This window comes from Gavia stellata, chromosome 5 (assembly GCF_030936135.1).
Source record: "Gavia stellata isolate bGavSte3 chromosome 5, bGavSte3.hap2, whole genome shotgun sequence".
Taxonomy (NCBI): Eukaryota; Metazoa; Chordata; class Aves; order Gaviiformes; family Gaviidae; genus Gavia; species Gavia stellata.
The window spans coordinates 26,748,981-26,771,548 of NC_082598.1; the positions used below are offsets into that span (position 1 = coordinate 26,748,981).

Here is a 22,568-nt window from a genome sequence, read left to right on the forward strand (position 1 = left end):
TTTCATAGCTGCCTGCTGGAGAAGTAACAGCTTGTGTTCCTCCTTTCCCCTACAACCCTCTGTGCTGCCATCCTTCTCCTCCACTATGTTTTGTGTGATGGGGACAGGAAAGGGGAGAGGAAAAAAGGATGCTGAGCAAGTATGTCTGACCCAGGGAGAAGAGGTACGTTATTTATACTGAGGAATGTGGGGAGCGCAGGGAAAAAGCTCGAGAACGGTTGTACTGAACTAAATTATGTAGCAAAAGAGAAGATCCATTCTGTTTGGTCAGAGTATCACCTTCTTTTTCGGATTTTTAGACTGGCAAAAAGAACAAATTCTGCTATTCTGTGCTGTTAATCCTAAAACACCCAGAACGATTTGTCAGCACTGGATCCATGCCTGGCTTTCTGTGCTAAAGCTGCTAAATTCCTTACAGTTCTCTTGTATTTTTCTTCCCCAGCCAGGAAGACTAGGTTGTTTTTTAAAAAAAATCTTTGTGACTAAATTTGTCTTGGTTTAGCCCTCTTCTGGACATTTAACCTGACTTCTAAGCCTCCAAGCGTTGTCATAAATGCATGTTAGAGCAACCAGAGCAAGTAGGGTAAATCCAAGCACTGTGATGGATATACTTTAAGTAGGTTTTATGTGGAACTTAAGCATATTTTTGGATGCAGCTAACACTGGGGCTTTTTATTTTTCTTGAAGCCCTATTCCAACTCTGAGGAAGGTAGTTTTATTGTTATTGTACTTATTACATAAGTAAGGTGTGTAGAAAATTTAAGAAACGCACATGGGCTTATGGAGAGTTGGATAATATCTTCAGAGGCTGTCAGAATGGATTTCCTGCATTTAAAATTGTGCTGTTTAGGTAATACATTAACACTTAGGTGATCTCTATTATCCATTTTTAGGAACAGATACGCAGTTTAGTGGACAAGCATGAGGAATTCACTGCAACTCTTTTCAAGAGGGTTCTTCTTTGGAAGAGACGATGGCCGCTTTGAAATTTCTGTAGTGTCTTTTTATTAAAGGAGAATTCCTAGTAAGAGACACTATTCTGTCTGCAACAATAATGCTTCTTATTAGACACACAGAATCAAATCTCTGCATATAGTCTGTTCAGGATCATTTGTTGTAAAGCACTGGCCTCTTTGAAACAAGTAACCAGTCTTCGTATCTGCATTAGTGAAAATAAATAAGGTGAGAAAACTATTATAAACACTTCTCTACTATATGTAGGATGATAGACATATAGAAGTATAGATGATGTATGTACATACGTATTTGCAGGATTAGAGCCTAAAAAAGAAAACAAATTCTATTGAAAACCTGAAGATGAAGGGAAAAGTGTATTCTAGTGAAAGAAAATTTCATGAGTCAATACAAATTTTGTTTTTTACAGAGGCAGTAGGATTGTGACTTGCACTTACACAATCAGCAACTGGAAAAATGCCAGGTTCTAAAAGTAACTTGGTGTCTTTACATGAGGATGTTATAAACGATACTTCAGACTTCAGTGAAATGAAAATTTCAGATGGAAAAGGATCTGTTGAAAAAAGAACAATGACTCTGATTAAGAAAAATGGCTATCATGACTCCATATACATAAACGCAGCTAAGATTTTTCAAGGCATTCATACTGAAAAGCATAAGGATAGAATATTGGTGCGGTACGGTGATGACTCAGTATCTCCCATGCTGACTTTTAAAGATGAGTATTCTCAGCGTGTATCTTATGAACTGGCTTTCAGTGCTCTAAAATGTAAGTACAAAACTTTTCCATGACTTGCCAACAGAAATGACACAGCAGAGAAAACAGGGAAAGACAAAGTGTTTAGTTTCTGCCTGACAGCAGAGATCTGGGGAATTTTTTGTTTGTTAAACTACAGGTTACTACTAGAGTACTCGCATCCCTGAAGTATTTAAATATATCTAAGTGTTGTTAGCATTTTGTGAAATCAAACATTTAAACTTAGACATTTTCATGTAAAGGAATTATAATACTTCTTTAGGTTGCTACTGTTTGTGATTGAATTTGCCCTTAATTTTCATGATGTTTAAACTTTCAGGTTTTTCTTTAGTGATTTATAAGTTTTTCTTTTTTCTTCCATAGAATCTTGTAGATTTCATAGTGTAACTTGTCAATATTTTCTTTTTTTGCAGATCAAGATCTTCTTGAAGAAATATTGTTAGATAGTTGTGTTTACCCATGCCAGTCAATAGTAAGTGAACATTTTTGTGAGGAAATAAATTTTGTATTTTCTGAGTTGATGTAATTAGAATTTTCTCTGAGGATTCTGCAACATTCTTCAAAACAACATTTGTTGTTTTGAACTATAGGGTAGCCTGAGACTGAAATATTGCTGTCCTTTTTAGTTAGTTGTCTAAAGCATCAATCTCCAAGGTACTAGATACATTGTTTGTGAGATTCTTGTTGCACCATACTGCTGGGAATCAAAACCTTCAAAGAAAGACGGTAGGAGAGTGAATCATAATGCTTACTGCAGTGTAATACTTGCTCAGTGCTGTTGTCCATGAGCCAGTCCATGTGTTTTCCTTCCCAGCTGTGTCCCCCTGTGAGCGGGGAAAAAAGTCCTGCTCCTTTTCTGTCCCTGGGAGTTGGAAAGCATGGAGTGAATCCCATCAGACAAGAGAATACATTGAACCCATGTTTCATTTCCTGGGCAAACTGTATTGTATACAAATACTGTACTTGTACTGGCAAAAATTGGTCCAGTTTACTCTCTCAAAATGCTTTCCTGCTTTGACATGAAAAGAAAATCTAGAGCTGGCTGAGTAATCTGCTATTCCTTCCGGTTTAGTCTTCGATGCCTTTTCAAATTCATCTTGTCATTTTCACTGATACTATTTGTGGAGATTGATCTCCAGGCAAATGATCTAAAACATTTGCTTTTTGTCAAAGAAGTAAGGAAGTAAGACTTACATGGTAACATTTTGTGTTTGGTGGTACATCCCTAGTAACTTGAATTTTATAGATAATTTCAGTCATATTTGTGAGAAGGTAAGAATTTTCGAAGGCGTAAGAACTGTGGGAATTTCATGAAAAGAGGTAGATGAGTAACTGAAGTGCTGTTAATTACTGTACCTAAGAAGGAGATGCTCCCTGTTTTAAACATTTAGATTTGGGAATATGTCCTAACTGTAGAATGGTTATTATAACTGAATTTACTGGTTGTTATATACCAAAGAATCCCATAAGAGACAAATTGGTAGACAAGAAGTTTTTGTTAGCTTAGCTATTTAAGGAACTATGAGGAGAAAATAATTTCAAAGTTTAAATTCTGATAACATTAAAAGTTGTTAAGATATAGTATATTATCTGTGTTCATAGAGAATGTTTTTAATTTTGATAAGCTAAGTAACTTTTAAGTTGTGTATTTGAAGTTTTTAAAAAATTCTTCAGTGTTTTACTAACTCTCCATGAGGAATTACTTTCATATTGTTACAAATAAGCATTTCATTGGAGTTTTTAATGCCTCTTACATGGGAAACTGCGGTTTGATTGGATCTTTTTGCAGAAGTAAGGCATGCCTTGTGTCACTTTCTCTATCTAGTTGCTTTTCTGTTGCAGCCAGATGAATTAACCAGCTTGCTTGTTGTGATGCTTTATGACCTACAAGACCGAAAGTTTCAAGGACGAGAGATTTTTGATGAAGAGGAACCTGTAGCAGAAGTTCGGAAAATAGAGCATTACCTATATAGGTATACATGCTAATAACTTTTTTTGTTGATATATACTAGCAGAAATACAGATTTGTATAAACAGTACCTTTTTTTTGTAATTGTCAGTATTACAAATGTCTTTCAGCTTCAAATTTTGTGGACTTTGTTTTTAAATTTAATGAGAACCTAGTGTGAAGGGAAACTTTCATATTCCTATATTTAAGAAAAATACAGCTAACAAACCATCTTTATATTGTGCATTATTTTGCTGGAAAAAGGTATCTTATTTTGGGGTTGTTGAAACTGTTTTTAATACAAATTTAGAAAATAAATTAAATACTCAGTAAACATTCATAAATATGAGTGTAATAGAGTCAAGAGGTCATGGAATGGAATAATAGCAATACTGCTATTATGCAACTTTGTTAAATATTTATTATTTTAAGTAATTAGAACAAAAAAAGAGGATATGTGAAATAAACATTTTAAGTTGTGTTCAAGTATTTCTTTTGTCAGTCTGTTGATGAACTCAACAGCTCTTCATTGGACAAAATTGTGTTGCTGCTGGATTTAGAATAACCCAAAAAGTTCATGAATATCATAAGTGCAAGGTGTTCCTGGAGGGCAGTAAGTAATATACCTTGACATCTGAAGTAGCTCACCCACAGTTTTTATTTGCTTTGCATTATCACGTATCAGGATTATGCATAAAGCTTGTGGGAAGAAAAGACTGGGAATATTTCCTCTGAGATTTTCCCGTAATAATACTAAAACTGACTCCTGGTTGCCATCATACTTGTGTTGTTTCTGTACACATTTAGAGATCAGCTTTCATCAAATGCTCATTCTGCATGTATATTTATTTATATCTTCAAACATACAAAAAAATCTGATGATTGTATTCCACAGATTGCTTATATATATATATTTATCTGTCTGAGAAAATTGATGTATTTGAGAGTCATCTGTCGTAATTCCAGTCCCGTGTGCATTTAAGTAAAACAGTCTTAGCTACGTAGTACTACCTTGCATTTACTGTTGTCTGAGTAGAAAATGTCTTATAACTGTGTATTTTCTGCAGCAGGTTGCAAAATGAGGCCTCACGTTTGGTTTTGGTTTCTGAGCAAGATAGTGTTATAATAGAAATGTTGCATGTTAATAGCTGGTGTAAACATTTATAAAACATATTGTGATTATGTTTTTGTAGTTTTAGGACCAAATTGGCAGCTGCACTAGCAAGATGTCGCATCAAACATGATGCTCTTTCAATTGAATACATTCTACCAGAAACTATACGGAAGCAGGAACAAAGGGCTTCTGCTTTACCATTATGTGTTTGGATAAACACATTTAAAATCAGGTAAGGTCTTTAAAGTATCGTCTAATATTAACACTTTTACGTATGAAGTGATATAATTTGCTACACACTTGTTTTAGAATTTCCAGGTTATATTATTACCAGTAATTTAAGTTTCTTATAGTAAATTCTGCTTAGTCCAGCAACATTGCCTTATGTTTCTTTGTAGTTTTTATATATTGCAGTAATGGTATTCATAAACTGTAACGAAGTTGTGAAACAGTTTTTCTCACTTTTCTGTTGCTTGTGTGGGTCTTTCACCAAATAAATGAGGAAATAAAGTTAACTGTATGGGTGAGTAAACTGATGATGAAAAATAGAGAAAACTTCTTAAAAAGTAGGTGTATTACTGTAAGCCGTAACACTGGTGAAATGTGTTAAGACAGATACAATACTTAAAATTGGTGTTTATTCTGTAAGGATAGTGTAAACTTGAAATAAAAATACACTTTTCAAAATCCTTATATTCAGTGGGCTACTATATGTGTAACACTGGTGTTCCCAGTTCTGTGCTAACTGATACATGAACCACACCACGTTATCCTGTTACCTATTTAGTTAGACAGGTAATCCATTTTATTATGTTTTCAAGAATTCTTTTTTCATACTCTTGTCTTGGACCAGTGTTCTGTACTTAGGTTATAGGCTTTTCAAGATAGTGAAGGTGTCTTACTCTGGTTGTGATTTTGCAACCCTTAACTAAGACTGAGCTGAAAGCTACTCTGTTGACCCTACGTTTAATGTAACATATAACCTTATGGCACTGTCTGAAACTGCATTTCAACAAACAAGTCTTGGTGTGTATACCTTTAAATCTTTATGATATTTGAATTGCAAACATTTACACAAGGACTATTTCAGATATCAGCCATTAAATTCATTGGCGAGCTGGGCTAAACTGAAAACAGTTGAAAGAACTAAACTATTCCAGCAGTGAATTTGCTTCAGTGTCTCCTGAGCACATGGACATTTATGTTTTGATGCTTTGAATCATTCTCTGGAGACACATACCTCTTAATTTATTTTATCAGACTTACTAACTTAATTGTTTCAAACCAGAACTTATATGCCTAAAATAGAGTGAATTCCCCTCCTGCATTAGACAGTATTGCATATATACACACACATATGTATATGCACACTTATAAAAGGCAAAAATCCATGTAATCAATGTGAACTACATTACTTAAGTAACTCCTGCGTATTTAATGGCCAGAGTTATATGTTAACAGCCTTCAAGATGTTTTCAGGGATTTGAAGAAGAAGGGATTCACAAGAGTTGAGTCTGTGTCAGACTTGGACCGTTATACGTACTGTATGGACCAACATTGCCATGATGTATTGCTTTTTCCTTCCTCTCTTAAAGAAGAACTGCTTAATTTAGATCTTTTTGCAGATTGCAAACTCTTACTGCAGGTGAGTTGATGTCACCTTTGAATAATATGATCTGCAAACTAAAAAAATGCTTTGCATTAGAATGAGGTCATGTATTGTGTGACTGTCCTATTAAATCAGTCAGGCAGCAACATACTCTCATAAGGTTTTGGATGTTTTTAATAATGAGAAGGTTAGAAATTGTTTCTGTTACTAAATTTAGCATGGGAATGTTAATGCTTATAATTGATAGCTACAATTAAGTTAGTAGAATGTTTTAAATTTAATCTTAAAACTGTTGAAATAAACATCAAAAGTGGCCAAAGAGGAAGTCTCACTTCTGAAAATGTGAGGGAAGTTTTTATGTAACTCTGTATGCATTACCTCCAGTTAGTAGATAATGGTATGCTAATGTTATAGTATCTCTTCCTCTTCAGCTGCATATTCGTGGTGGAATGATGATGCTTCTTTGTATTTAGTGTAGTGGCTCCTAAATCTCCATACACCCCACTGGTCTGTTTCCTGACTTGCCATCATTAGCCTCTCCAGGCAAGATTGGTCGGAGGTTCCTGTTGTAGAGTGGTGGTTTGGAGTAACCGTGCAACCACAAATTACCTGAAGTGTCTGATGATTCTTGAGTGCCTAGCAGAAATGTTTCAAAGGGCATTTTCACTTGATCCTTAACATTTTCTGGAAATTTTAGCCTCAAAACTTGTTACACAACTTGCAAAGTAATTCAGTATTCAATATTCAATTTCAGTATGTATATTTTGAATAGAAGACTTACACAAAAGAACTATACATGAGAACCCCATAGGTCACGGGAACAAATTCTGAGTATTACTACTTAATATTCAAAGTGAGGAAACAGAACCCTCAAAAACTCCATCTCTCTTTGGTGGGGTAGGGTGGTACTTGAATGCTGTAAGTGGATACATAGACATTGATGTGAACTTAAGGGTTTAGTGCTTCCCCCCCCCCCCCCCCCCTTTATCATCAGTGTTTGCCAGATTTGGTGCAAAACATGGTACCTGTGGTCCATATCTTCACTCTTTGCCTTTTAAAGTAATCTGATGGAGATAATGTTTGATAGATCTTTTTCTCTTCGTCACCTGCAGTATGAGATCGTTTACTCTTGTTGAGAGGTCCCTGTGCTTTCTGCATTCAAATTTGCCTCTGTGTTGTTCAAATTTCAGCAAAATCTTGGCCTTTGATCTGTAAGGGCTTCATTTCTCCTATAATTATTGTCACGAGCTATATGAACAGTTTTGCATTTCTCTGTTAAGCTGCCTCTGAAGATGAAATCTGCATATTGTGGCCTATGTTTGTCTTTTCTGGAACTGGCTGTTGCTAAGAGTTCCTTCTTATGGGAATGTTACGCACTTACATTCTTTTCACCTATAGATATTATGCTTTCTTATGCATTAGTTAGAATTAAATTATTTAAATTTAGTGACTTAATAAGATGTTTGGTTTCGTACTTTATTTAATTCTATCAGCTATCCCTGATTAGTTTTTCTCCTCCCTTCTTTCCTGTTTGTCATGAACACAATGAAGTACTTTCCTAATTTGGAAAAGAAGGTTGGCATTCAAAGAAACCGAATTAGTTCATCATACTTAATTTTTCTGTCATTATTTTCTAGGATAAGTCTCGCAGCCTTGCTGTACACTCCGCACAGGCGCTGTTGAATACAGGTGACGAGATTATAGTGGCTCACGTAGGTTCCCATCTGACCATTGCCCATATGTCAGTGCTGACAAATGACACCATGTCCAGGATTTTTGTTTGTGGTGTGAAATCTTCAGCAAAAGCAGCAGAACTGAGGAACTTGTTCAGTCACATGGGATGTAAAAGTAGGTGTTAAAGCAGTTGGTATGCATAAAGTATTGTAATATAGATGTTTGTCATATCTATAAATATGGCATAATTCTACCAGAATTCAGAGATCCCTTGTTTGAGAACTTGGGGAGGGCAGTAACAACTTATTGTCACAAGGTGCACTGACAGCTCTTAAGCTACAGTTGAGTTAATGAAAGGTTGCAGATTAACCATGTCATAAATGCAGGCTCCTGAAATGTCAGGGTGAATTTTTCCATATAAGTAGTTTCTGTATAGCACTTGGTGTAGCTGGTAGCTTTTCGGTCCATTTATTTGGTGTCTTGGCTGTTGCTTTCAGTCTGATTTTCAGCTGTTTGAGAGTGTTAATCCAAAACCCATGCACTTGTCCAGTTCACTCGGAGGACACGATCAGAACAGAATGCAACTGGAAGCCCATTAGCAGTCTTTTCAGTGGAAGATGCTAAGGTCTAGCTAGTCCTTCAATCTGTTTGAAATCAGTGGGGCATGCTTTGGAGTATCTGGGTCTAGCAGGCTCTAGCTCTATGGAAGTCTGTGTAACACCACTGTCTCTTCACCTTTATCCCATTAAAAGTACGCAGGCTTGCTTGCATGTAGAACTGTTGAGTTTTTGCCTTTTTTCCAGATATTCAGTTGTTACATGAAGACTTTACTGAGATTGGACCAACAGACCCGAGACTTCAAAAGGCAAAAGTTATTTTGCTGCTACCACAATGCTCTGGGCTGGGTGTTGGCAATCCAGTAGACTTTATTTTAAATGAACATGGAGGTAACTTTTGCTACACTACTTAGCTCATGCTTTCTGGTGGAAATAGTATTAAACTATTGTGGTCTGGACACCGTAGCTGCTTCAGTAAATTGTATCATTTTATAAAAAAACCTTTCCTTATTTTAACTACTATAAAACATATATATTAAATAACTTGCATAATTCTGTGTGTCTGCTTCAAGTCGATAGTATGAAGCTTGAGGGTTATTCTGGGGAGCAGAGTGTATATAGCCTTTCTTTTACAGTGAAAAGACTACAGGTAGAAAATTTATTTCAGGATACCAATGTGTATATAAATTTCCATTGATTACATTCCTTTATTGACTGTTTGTATAAGTCTATTCACTGTACAATTTTCACTAAATAGAAGCAAATAAAAGGCAGTAGTAATTACAAGTAAAGAGGAAAAGAAGAAGCATTTAGGCACTCCTTGGTATTGTAATTTGTAAAACCTATCTTCCCGCTGCACTAGTAATAACCAGGTCTGTTACTAAAGCATTTTCTGCGAACAGCTGAATTTTAAAACACTAATACAAGTTGCAATAATAAATTTGCAACTCTTTGCATTTAGATGCAGGATTGCTAAGAGACCTTTTCCAAGGATCTGTATCTGAGGATAAACTCGGTATTCTTGCTGAGAGGCAGCTTAATGAGTTGATGCATGCAATGAAATGTAAGTGTGCTAGCTGTTCGTTTCTGGGAAGACCTTGTACTATCAATTCCATTGTACTATCTATCACCAGTTTTTATATAGTTAAAAATACACTGATTACGTATTAGTTAACAGTAAGTATATAACCAAAACCTGTAAATAATGATCTCCTCAAGTTTGAAGGTGTTTCTGTGCCCTAGTATTCACCAGCCATTAATACAATAATCTTCAACACTGTGTAGAGGACTGGCTTAATGGCTTAGTCATACTCTGCTTTGGAAAAGTTGTAAATGTAATCTGACTCCATCTTCATGCTGCCACTTTCTTCCCCCCCTCCTTTGGTAGCTGTGTGAAAAGGCTGGATGCAGCTCTGAATTTGTGCTGAAATGGGCAAATATTTGAAAATACTTTAATTATTAAAAAACACTAGAGATTGAATACTAATGTGTGCAGGAGGATATATTTTATTGGTAAAAGTGACATCCAAGCATATTTTTATGATGCTTTCAGTCCTTAATAAAACCACTGTGTGTATGAAGAATTTGAACAGTGGAAAATTATTTTTTTTAATGTGTTTTGTAGTTAACAAAGTACAAGCTATTGTTTACTGCACTTGTTCAGTTTACCCGGAAGAAAATGAACTAGTAGTGAAAAAAGCACTGGAATCTGGAGTGGAAGGAAATAAAGTACAACCATATAGGTATGGAATGAGTAGTTTTGTCTATGGAAAAATTAAAGTATAACTTCAAGTTGTAGCATAGTTCTTGTCCTAGACTGATCTGTGTCTTGCATAAGATTAACATTTAAAATAGTTTTTGCTGCCTCTCATTCCATTCCTTTTGATGTTATGAGAGTACTAAGCAGCGTTCTCTTGACTTTTTCATCTAATATTTTTGTTCCCATCTGAAACTGAGATGGGAGGAAAGCCTTGCTGGTTGGAAATAACATTGTGGTGAGCTTCTGATAGAGCTATTACTTTCATCCTATTGGTATTCAGAGGGTGGAACTACTTTAAGATAAAATGGAGATTAGAAGTCAGGGAACTTGCTAGCACGCTCTCAGCTTCAGACCTAGAACGATCAGTTTCAAAGGAAAAAGAAGCCAATTCTTAAAATGTGAGAATAATACAGAAGAATAAGAACCTTTGTAGGATTGCTCATCCTGTATTCAGATGAATGACTTCTGGGGGGACAGGTTACAGTAAGAGAACATCCTGTGCAATCATAACAAATACAAATACATATCTGAAAAAAGTATGTGCTTGTGTATACTTTATACTGTATACCACCTGTCAGCTGTCATCCCTTTCAGCTGGAGCAGTTGTTAGAAGACTGATGGGTACTTTCTGGATTTTCCTTTCAGTCACAGTAGGTAAATGCGAACAGTTCGCACTTGCTCGCACATAGATATAATAGTTGATTACAGGATGCAGGTTAAAAGAGTTTATGTTGTCAAAAGCACAGGAGAGTAATACTGTATTTTTTTAGATTCTGTATTATTTTAGATGATGTTAATGACTTGGCTATCGTGGGGAAAGGTACTGTCGTTCAAGATATCGTCCAGTGTATTTAAATTTTGCATGATTAAAATGGTAAATGTTAATTGTGGCCAGTCTAAAGAATTTTAAAAAGAGGTATGTTATGTATAATGTTAAGATACAGAACAACAAAATGCATCTTTCTTGCAAATCACCGATAGAAAAGAGCAGCCTGCTTGAAATTTTACGCTAAATGGGATTAAATCAGGGTATGTCTTGCCAATAATGCTATACTAGTCCAAAAGCATTTATGGACTCTTGCTGTAAACTGTGTTTTCCTTTGGGATTTGAAATTTTGTGAAGTCTGTCATGTCTTGACCTCTATGCAGCTGTTACTGTATGGGGAGAACTACGGGCACCTTGGAACATAATGGTCTCTGAATTATTTGAACACAAATAATACATAAATTCATGATATATATGTAACAGAATTTATATTAAAAAAATTTCTAAGATTTTTTTTTCCAGAGCTTTAACATTTTCAGATAAAAAATCCCCCTTGTCTAAAACACCCCCCAAAACCAAACCTATTCAGTGTATTGCAGAAACAAATTATAATTTTACTTTCAAATACAAGGCAATCTTAGATGGTAAGAAAGAGGGAATAAAATTACCTTAGGATTTTTGCAGACCTGAGCAAATTTATGACTGAAGACTGATTGAACTTCATAAATGACAGTTCCAGAATCAGTTCCTCCTTCACTGTCACGCACATATCTTGGATGTTTAATGAGTAGTTCTTGCTACAATAAAGCTGCTGGTAACCAGCATAAACAGAGCAATAATAGAACACCATGAATAAAATATATAGTGTGATTATGCTTGTCTTAAGATGAAAGCTCAAGCCATTTAAGATGCATGTACTACTTACTTACAACAGTTCCTTGTACACTTCCCTTAGAATTAATTAGGTAACTTATTTGACTAATAGAATGCAGGATAGAATGAAAAACTCAGGCAGAATTACTAGCCCCTGTGTTCACAGTACTGGCTTTGAGAGGCAAGTTAAACTAATAAAACATGCTGTGTGATCATCACAGATCTACTTAATATTAATTTGCTTTCCCAAGAAAATTGAGGGCTTTCAGGAAACTCTTACAGAAGTTGTTCTTATGTGTATTTTATCTTTTGGAATTACTCTGCAGTGCTGGAGTTTGGGGTTGTACAGCTGGTGTTAAATGCTGTGACATCGTAAAGGTGGTTTCAAACATGTACCCACTGTCTAAGCTGAGCTTACCTTAAGGGTATGGCAAACAGTTTATAGCAAAGACTTTACCTTATATAAGGGTACACATGGCGAACAGGTGTGTATAGAGGAGTTGCTAAACTGTTCATGCATCTCCCTTTGGCCTATCAAATTTGAGTTAATTTCTGCATCAGTTTTCAGGGCCAGACCATTCGTTAAAGGGATTCCTGGTAACAGGAATTGAATGCATTGAATGCATTTGAATGCATTTCTCCATAACATCATTGAACAAAGCTCTGTCTCGAGAGGATCAATGGAGCGTTGAGGAGGGTTTGTATCTTACAGTCCTCAGCAATGTGAAGAGGAGGGGGTAACAATTGCATAAGGACATTTTGATAGCATTTTTCTATACTGAAACGGCTTAGTACTAGTTTAGCAGCCTTATGAGCCAAGTCCTTGAGGCCTGTTTATAACAGCTAGGGATTACTGGAATACAGGGAGAACATGAGAAAAAGCTAGTTATTCCTTCCTCATTGATGCACCACAAAACTGTAAATTTGAAGAAACAGCACTCAATTATTAAAAATAGGCAAATTTTTCTAACCTAAGGTTTTTAGCTTAGATAGATATATTATTTTTATAAGCATATCCTTAATAACTCCAAGTCAACACCTCTACAATTTCTGTGTACTGCTCAGTGTTTTCAGAGCATTCCCCAACTTCATAGACAACTTGATAATCCAGTAATTGCAGACCTGAGAAAGAACATAGTTGTTAATTATGTTTGTACATATTTATTATCTGGTGGTTAATATACTTAATTGTTGGAAATAATTAAATGGGAATTATTGGAAAAAATTGAAAAAAACCCAGAATTAATTCTAAAAAGGTGAATTCTCATGTCTGTCTTGAATTGCAGTTTTTTAAAATGAAGATAAGGCTCTATAAGACTCATTGAAAGACATAATTTGGAAATTATTTTTAATATATCCTTGTTTATTTCCTTTTATATTTTTAAATATTGTTTTCTGGTCATTTGTTTATTTTTTACAGGCTTATTCCTCCTGTTTTTTCTACTTGCTCCAATTCAGAGGCTTCCACTGAAACCTTTTTCAAAATGGAGCCATCAGAAATTTCCAGTGGCTGTTTTCTAGCTATTCTAGCAAGAGAGGTAAGCTAAGAAAATTACCATTTAAAAACACTTCACAGAAAAAGAATATTGCTATTTTCCACAAAAGAATATATGAAACAGAGCATTTAAAAAAAAAAAAAATCCTAGCTGCTCTTTAATTGTCTGTCTTAAGAACAAAAAATAGGTGAGCAGTTGAAATGTGCCACTTCTAGAATTTTATGCTGAGCACAGCTTTCAAACACGAGCCTTTTCTTCTGGAGCTGTTTGTGATCAGAGCAGTTTCTTGATCTAAGTCTGTGCTAGGAACATGTAGAGGAAATACATTGTTGCTGTCACACCTTGGAATGCAATACACAGCTTGATTAGACTCATGATAAATGGCATCTAGTAAAGTTATTTGGTATGTATGTCTGTATGTGTCACCAAGATTTGCCAGTATCCAAGTAGACAGTGTCACCTGTAGGGATTAAGACTTCATTATAATTTGAATAAAACAGGTATGAATATTTCCTTCCAAAACTAAAGGCATATGCAGATCTGGCTTGAAAGGCAGGGGGCTTTTGCTGAGTAAATGGAAAAGTCTTGGCATGATTCCTGAGGAAAGGCCTTACAGGGCTAGTTTGCATTTCTGAGCATCAACATTTTCCCCTTGTGTCTGAGAAAAGTAGGACTTTTTTCACCAAAAGAGGAAGGGGGGGAGCTAATTAGAATTTCAGTCAAAATTAAAGATATGAGATCTTATTTGGTTATTTGTACCACTTTCTGTTGTACTGCAATTACAGTGCTTCAAAGAAGCTTGTGTCTTGGGGGAATTAGAAGAGAAGATTTTATTACACTAAGAGAATCACACATGAAAAGCCTTTCAAGTTATCTGTTATTGACCTCTTTCTTTTTTAACCTGGGTCCTGGAGCTAGTAGGTTTTAGTTAATCATGCTGCGTATATCTGTCCATCATATTCTCTCCCTCCAGAGAAACACTTTTGTTTCAGCTAGTTGATTTGAATAATTTTTTTGTCAAATTCTAATGCCCAGAAGCAATTGCTCCTATGGTCAACTTTTAGGTGATTCTGGAAATTATAAATACAATTTAAACTGAAATTTCTGGTTTACAGAAACCCTCTTCTTGGCTAGTTGTAAATAGTTTCTTCCCCATTGCTTCTCTTTACATATTTGGATGTTGACCTGGTTCCTAGTTAATCTAGTTTGAGAGTTCCTTGCTTATGTATTATGAGCAACGATCTTCATTATCATGAAAATTATTCATGTTTAATATTACTGATAACATTTCTGTATTTTAGTAACTATTTCTGATACACGCACATTTTCATACATACATATATATGCATGTTATTACAGACACATTACAGAGCAAGTGAATGTAGGAGACATGTAGTACAAAGTCCAGAATTCAGTTTCCCTTCTTCTGGCCTGTAGAGGGCAAAGTCTCTGAAGAGCAAATGTTCATATACCACTTGTCACAACAGTCATGTTCTTAATTTCTTTAATAAATAGTTTGGTTAGCATTTATTACATGTGACTTAAGTCTTTCTGCTAGATTGTGCCGTAGTTTTCTCATGGACTAAATTCTGAGGGAGCTGGCATTAAAGTTTGCAGCTCTGTGTTGTGGCTTAGATTTATTGTTGTTTCCTTTGAAATTTTCAGAAGGATTCTTCTGAAAACTTGTCTGTTAAAGACATTTTGGCTCGTGCTGCAGCAAAAGGACTACTAGGGGGCATTGTTGTAGAAAAATCAAAGGAAGAGGAGAAAAAGCAACCAAAAGTAACACAACACAGAAGAAATATTACTGGTAGTGGTACAGAGCCGAAGATTGCAGAGCTCCTTCACCGTCAAACTGTATCTGATATTAAGGCTGAAGTTTCCGTGTCTAAAGCAGTCAGTAACACACAACACAATGCAAACCGAACCAACAGCTCTGTTCAGCTCAAGAAATCCATCAACCCTGTTTCAAACACAGCTCTGCCTAAGGTGCTGAAGCACACATCTCATTCGTCATCTATGGGCAAGGCGTATGAGAGACAGACACTTGCTAGAAAGGCACGTGCAGAACGTAAGAGGGTTGTATTGAAGCCTGTGGAAATTGTTTTGCCTCCAGTGATAACACCATACATAAGTCCGCAAGGAAACAAACCCAGGATATCAACTCATCCTTGCTTTCACGGCTGGACTGGAGCAAAGGGTTTGAGTGGTAGGATATTTCCACCACCTCTGTCTGAAGTGGTTAAGCCAACTGTGCTTAGCCATCCTCGACCATGGCTGTAAGAATCTTCAAACTTTGCCCTACCTTTATACAGAAGGTAAAGATTCCTGTATATCTTACGCTGTAATCTAAGTGTATTGTTTATCTTTATGCAGGATAGGGCTGTGGGAAAGAGAGGTATTATGGGATATTTGTATGTAAATATTCATGTTGGACAGTCATTTTTAAACCAGTAATCACTCTTTAAAGTGAATGCAGCTCAGCTGTATAAGGCTGATGATAGACTGTTGGGGCGAGTGAGGTCAAAAAACTATAGCTTCTTCCTATAAACTTTAAAGCGACAAGTTAAAGCATACATTTCCCGCCCCACCCCCCCACCCCACCCCCCCACCCCCCCACCCCCCCCCCCCGCCATGACCTGCATAGATCTGTAGGAATACTCAATTTCAAACTGTTTTTTTTAACGTGAGACTGCATTTTGTAAGCGGCTGTTTCTCTTTGCAAGTGCTAGATACCATTTTTGTGACTTACCAGACTCGGACATATGGAAAGTAAGCCTTGCACAGTAAGCTGCTTAGCTCACCTTTATTTCTAAAACTAGATGTGAACTTTTGTACAGGCAGCTGGCCAAGTACACTAAAGCCCATGCGTAGGCTTTCTGGTACTTACGGCCTTGGTTTCTACTCAGGTGTGCTTCCAAATATTAACAATGAAAGCTAGATAAAATATTCTCAGGCTAAAAATACTGACTTGTCATCATAACGTCATGTCAGACTATGTCATGGCTCGTAACTGCTTTCACCAACTTTAACACAAGCAGTTCTTAGTTGAAAAGAGCTACTGCTGTCAAACTAAGTTATTTTTATAAATGTTACTGCTAGTCAGCTGAATAATGACTGAACACAGAGCAGTTTGTCTGGTTTTGGAAATAGCTGTGGGCTTCTAACCTGCTCCCTCTTGCTAGCAAATATAAAATAACTGTAAAATACCTACAGTTGTCTTATAATCTGAGCGGAGAATAAAAGGGACACACAGAGATACTTTTAACAAGAATCTGATTTAGTATTAACTATGGACAGTATAAAGAAGGAAGATGGCAAACAATGACAGAATGACAGTAAGAGGAACCTCAAGAATAGTATTTAGATTAGAAGTGTTGTAGAAATTAAAGACAGCATAGCAGTACAGAAAGGCAAAGGTGTCTGTGGCCCAGAAGAGAAATTTTCTCCTAGGCAATTATTTAAGGTACTTGGTAAGAGTGTTGCCAGTAGTGTTGACAGAATTGTATGGAACCTTAACCTGTTTGACATATGAGTCTGGATTTAGACCCATCCAGAGAAAGTGTTTTAACATCTCTATTTTTTTCCTCACCCACACCAGTGAATGTAGCTGGATCAGCACTACCTTTAGAAGAAAGGATGTGAATGATATTACACCATCAGTGGAGACAGCTGGCTCTTGTTCATCAGACAAATATTGTTGCTTCACTGAATCAGCGAAAATTTCTGTTAGTGTTTTAATCTCAGCCAGCTGTCCTAGTCAAAGGCATCGCTTGCCTGTTGCATATCCCTGTGAGTAACCCGTGCCTCTTACCTGTTCCAAGAAAAGGATGAACTCTGCACTGGTTTTGAACAAACTTGTAAGGATAGATCTAGACCTGTGCGCATGCAATGTATAGAACTGGAAAAAACCCACCCTGTTTTATTTCAAAACCATCTTGGAGGAGGAGAGATTCTACATGTTAGATAAAAAGAACGGACAGCAAAGAGATTTCAGCGTTTTTTTTCAATGTGGTTGTTAAATGCTTAAAACAGAGATTCTGCAGTTAGAGAACTAAACTATTTTTTTAAATCAAAATCTGTATCATTCATTATTAAACAGAATTACTCGTAAAAGAACATGCATGTGTCTGATGACAGAATTTCTGGGTTACTTAGGTAACACGTGTCATGATGTCCCACAATCTGCCTCACCTTGCTTTCAGGAGTTCGTATCTTTGAAATGTTATGGAAGCTAAACCAGTTATAATCCTGATGTCTTACCAAGAATATCAAAGAGCTGGTAGTGGAAGAATTTGATTCTGCAGGTCAGCAGCTTACTTTGTAAGCACAGAACATCACGTGGTGGCAACATCTGGGGCTGACTTCAGAGGGCTTGTAGGTAGAAGCCTGTATGCTCAGTTAAACACTCGGGGACTTTTTACAGTAAAACGGTATCTTATGTAACTAATTTTCTGTAATCCAGTTATGTATTTGTAATTTTCAACTAGAAACTGTTGATTCAGCTTTCCAGATACAAACGTGTCCATTGTACTGCTATTGCCTCTAAACCATCAGTATGTTTTTCCCTCCCCTCAACCACAATTTGGAACAAAGGAAGTAATTTCCCAGTTTCATGAACCAGTAACAGTTGAGACAGTCATTTTATGCAGCTAAATTTATTCTCAGAACAGATTACATTTAAATGTGGAGAAGTGGTCAACAGCAGGGAAAACTGTCCTTTTCAATGTCAGTCAATCAGGTGCTTTACGTAAGACCGAGCTCTGCTAAAAAACAGTGGGTGTGTTTCCTTCTTTCTTACTCCTGTTAAAAGAAATCAAACCTGTACAGCACAAGTTTTAGCAATGTATTAACCTGCCCAAGAAAGGAATAATGGGGTTAATTGTAATGCTGTAGAGGCTGAGCCCATATTAGCTGTTGAAATGAAGAAAGTTCTCTTTTCCGTGCACAATTTACTAACAATTTTAGATCCCTAGTGAAATCATCTATGAAATGTGTGATAAAATTAAAAGAAAAGGGATGTAGAACTCTTAGTGACACAGAACTGGCATAAGCTATTAGATACTCCACAGCTTTTCTTCCTCTGTCACGAAAGGGCATACTGTTTCAACAGGTACAGGTGACTCTGCACGTGAAGTGTATGACTAAGAACTCATTTTACTGTGGATGGATTCTGTGCCTTTCTATGCAGTTTTTGTTATTCCTGGTTAACCCCCCTGTAGGTGGCCCCCATAGCCCTACATCTCCCACACCCCCTAGCTCCCCTTCAAATGAAGCAGTAAGTGGCTTAAACAAAACCTACAGCTAGCACTGCAGATTCCAAAAGAAAGGCTTTTCTCTCTAGTTGTTGACTGTGAATATAAATCTCCTTGCTTCTGCAAGGGAGCATATTAATGACATGACTGACATGTGATACTTACCTCTAACTTGCTACTTGCATTGAAAAAAGGAAGAAATTAGCTTTGCTTTACATGATTTTTCTACAGACTTCAATAAAAATGTGACTACAAATAATTACAAAGCCTGCCTTTTTTAGGCAACCTACAGTATACCAAGTGGAGAATGTTACAAGGGCACGTCCAGTAAAGACAATACATCAACATAATGAGCAGGACATTTCAGTAAAAATAGAATAAATAAAATAAAAATATTTTAAACTGTATTTAACAGGTTAATTTAAAATATGGCATCAGACATACAAGGCATAGTGAACATGGCTGCCTGCCTACAGAATCACTAGGTATTATAAAAAAATGCATAGATAACTGAAGGGTCGCTGTAGCATCAACTGAAACAGTGGCAGTTGCTCAAGCACACATACCCCCATACATACTTTTTTGGCCATAGTAAAAAAAGTGTCTTAATATATCGTTTAACAAAAGATAACTGGCTTTGCAATATTAGGCTCTGATTCTGCAAACACCTGGGTGTGTATTTAATCTTTTGGAGAATAAGGAGCTCTACTGAAGCAAAAAGGCCATGTATAGTCAGACCATTAAGCACACTACTTAAATATTTGCAAAATCAACAACATTTTGTTAACAGACACAAAACTTTAAAAGATATATTGGCAAGTGACCTACGGCTTTTCAAATACCTTTCTGTCTTCTCCTCAGCCCTTCCTGCAATTGCTCACTTTGCTAGTGAAAGCTAACTAGATGTCCACAACCTTGAGAACACATACAGAGAAGAACCTTTACATTGCTGTTCGCTATAAAGAGAGTCCGGATCTCTCTTGGGGAAAATCAGCACTGTGCAACTCCAAGTACAAAATTTAATTACACTGTTTAAAATTCACTGTTGCAGAACAGCTGCAAATCCCAAATCCTGGCATTTCCAGCTGGAACTTTAAAAAGACACTGTCAAAGTATTCTCTAGTGATTCAAACTAGCATGATGATGAATTAGGAAACTTTTATCTCTTAATTTCACTATCCTACCTAATGGTACGTTGTTGGCATTTTGATAGCAGTCTTGATAGGAAGTGAGTTTTTACACTGCTCCTAGCAGACGTCACTGGGATCAATGCTAGAAACTAAACAAGCATGTATGCCGGTGGCCATCTCCATGCTTCACGATCTGGCTTCAGGGTCAGTTTAAACCATTGGTACAGCTAAAAGGGCTAGGTTTGTTTATGTCCCCTCACCTCTGGCTACGTGTTCTCGCTGCCTACTTGGCATAAGCTACTTCTCCTCCAGCCTTAAAAGCAACAGAGCTGGTGCAAAGGAGGTAGCAGGAGTGTGAGCTTTGGGAGGGGAAACAATTGCTTCAGTGCCTGGGGTGCAGAATCGCAGTCAGAAAGAGATTTGAGATTGGTGGAGGATCAGCTCTTCAGCGGGTGTTCTAGAGAGCTAAATTTAATTACGACAGGTGCACAGCTAGCCTTCACCTCACACTCGTGCATACATCACGCTGAGTTTAGTTCAATGGTTTTTCTGCATTTCTCAATGCAAAAATTTCTTTGAATCATCATTCTTTTCCCCTGATGTTCCTAAGTTGCTTTGCCTGGGTGTTGCCGTTAATTTCTTTAAACAAGGAAATAAAAAGAAAATAGTTTGTTTATAACAGTCTCTTGCATAGTAAAATAAAAAAAGAGTTATTGTAGTAACAACCTTGCCAATGTTCTTTTAAAATTACAGTATGACCAGATTTGCAGACTTGGGAGACAGATACAGTTTGGAACACATCTATAAATGGAGGCAAAACATTTTTAACACTAATTAAAAATATCTTTAATGTTCCATTTCCAAAATTTGTACTAATCTGCAGGTCTAGACAGAAGGTGGCAAAGGGAAAGACTCGAAATGCATAACTGCATTTGAAAATTAGCTTGAGGTACAATGTTAGGGGGCAATACTGGGCTGATTTTTGTCAGGGTCTGCAGTAGCGTGTAGATCAAAGCAATTAGATGAAGCCTTTGGAGCAAAAGCATTGAAATCAAGTTGTACCACCTGAAGCACTATCCTGATAGAAAACAACTCTCTTCTTATTTTGCCACAAGAGCATTAAAAGAAATTCCATGGAATTTTGTAAATAACAAGAAACATGATTGTTCTTTTTGTGGCATGTTAAGTATTCAGCAACAAACTCTGAGGGGAACGGGGAATTGTGCAACCAGACACTGAACTGAACATTTCGTCAAACACTTGTGTGGAAAAGGTATGGAATATTTTAGTCTCTATAAATAAAATTACTGACTAGGGTTTTTTTACTCCTGATTGGTTTGAGCCCTGCGTGAAACAAATGGTATTTTTGATGAACTAATGACAGATTTCAGAGAATAAATTTTAACAACCAACAATTGCATTTGTATGTTTAAAGCTGAAAAGCTTCAGTGGATCACCCTGCAACCCAATTACTGAAAACACTTCTGCATTTTTCAGCATTGGTTTGGTATTAAACACGATTCTTCTCTAAGACCATAATGTATAACCAGGAGATGCAATAATGACACCATGATTCAAAAGAATACCAGGAAGATGGTAAAGTGGTTACTAGACCAATGCTGACAAACAATTTAAAACTAACGGGTAGTTCTGTAAAAAATAAAACTTGGTATTTAATCTACAGAAATTCAATGGTAGCTAATACTTGGTACCTACTCCAGTGTTGAAAACAGAGCAAAGTGCTGTAGGATTTAAGATCGATTTGTGACAAATCCAGCCCAAGATGGTGAAACTATCAACTCAGGCGTCATTCACTCCAAGGACTTTAGCATGAGTTCACTGGGAGGGATGTGGCCATATTCTTTTTTTGTGTGAGTTTAGGCAATGTTCATGTATTTACAATCAAACCGACCTTCCATTGCTCATGATGTAACTCACTGACAGCAAAAAAATTATTCATGCTTCTTTTCATATCACACGATGGTAGCAAGAACGAGAGAACATGCTTGTCTAACATTGTTTCGATAAGGGTAAATTCTCTGAAGACAAAGCATCAGCAATTTGAAATGGAAGGCCAGACATCATCAGTTCATTTTCCTTAGTGTAGCTCCTGTTATCTTCAGTTAAACGTTAGGAGAATCTTCTCTCTTACGCAGCTATGGCATCTCAGTGACCGGGCGTTTCTGTTTCAAAGTGTCAATGAGGGACAACACTCCTCTTTTTACGTTAGTTGTAACTCTTCTAGTCACCGAGTCTGCAGGAGGTGGGGGCGGTCGAACTTTCTGTGAAGGAGGTCTGGCTACTAAGCACTTCTGATACCGTAACTGCAACAAAGCAAAAGCATTCGGCAATCCTTACTGTATCCAATACTTTCACAGAGCATTTTAAATACACTTTTATTACTTTCTCATTAAATACAGTCAAACCTCCATTTTGGCTGTGGCAAACAGCCCAGCTGAAGTTAATGGGGCATTGGTCTGTCAATCTGTGGGCAGAAACCGTTCATTAGCACACAACGGATACTAAATCATACGAACAGCCCTTTGAAAACTGAAAAATAAGTTTTCTGGGTTCAGCTATTCTTGAACAAGGATTATTTTCACTACACTGTCACTAAGTTGTATAACAAAACTCTGAGCAACACATTTTTCAAGC

General features: G+C 36.6%; 2 protein-coding genes across 10 annotated transcripts in view; one reads left to right on the plus strand and one right to left on the minus strand.

Annotated features, from left to right (window-relative positions):
• The first annotated feature begins 1,431 nt into the window (after positions 1–1,431).
• Positions 1,432–15,811, plus strand: NSUN7 (NOP2/Sun RNA methyltransferase family member 7). Its single transcript, XM_009817781.2, has 11 exons — positions 1,432–1,744; positions 2,146–2,204; positions 3,575–3,705; positions 4,874–5,026; positions 6,256–6,439; positions 8,041–8,251; positions 8,881–9,024; positions 9,596–9,697; positions 10,259–10,376; positions 13,453–13,570; positions 15,194–15,811. The coding sequence occupies exons 1-11, from the start codon at positions 1,432–1,434 to the stop codon at positions 15,809–15,811; spliced, it is 2,151 nt and encodes a 716-aa protein (XP_009816083.2).
• A 2,014-nt stretch (positions 15,812–17,825) lies between these two features.
• APBB2 (amyloid beta precursor protein binding family B member 2) overlaps positions 17,826–22,568 on the minus strand; it is a 118,306-nt gene continuing 113,563 nt past the window's right edge. For all 9 annotated transcript variants that reach the window (XM_059818175.1, XM_059818177.1, XM_059818183.1 and 6 more), the window contains one exon: positions 17,826–22,237. In XM_059818175.1, coding sequence (XP_059674158.1) covers positions 22,070–22,237 — 168 coding nt within the window. In that variant the 3' untranslated portion in view covers positions 17,826–22,069. The remainder of the gene's footprint in view (positions 22,238–22,568) is intronic.

What these genes read in the sequence shown, in the direction of transcription:
- NSUN7 (XM_009817781.2), top strand. Translation starts at nt 1,432, where the DNA reads ATGCCAGGTTCTAAAAGTAACTTGGTGTCTTTACATGAGGATGTTATA. An exon ending in ATAGAGCATTACCTATATAG is followed by an intron (nt 3,706 to 4,873) that starts GTATACATGCTA and finishes ATGTTTTTGTAG; the next exon opens with TTTTAGGACCAAATTGGCAG. An exon ending in TATTTTAAATGAACATGGAG is followed by an intron (nt 9,025 to 9,595) that starts GTAACTTTTGCT and finishes CTTTGCATTTAG; the next exon opens with ATGCAGGATTGCTAAGAGAC.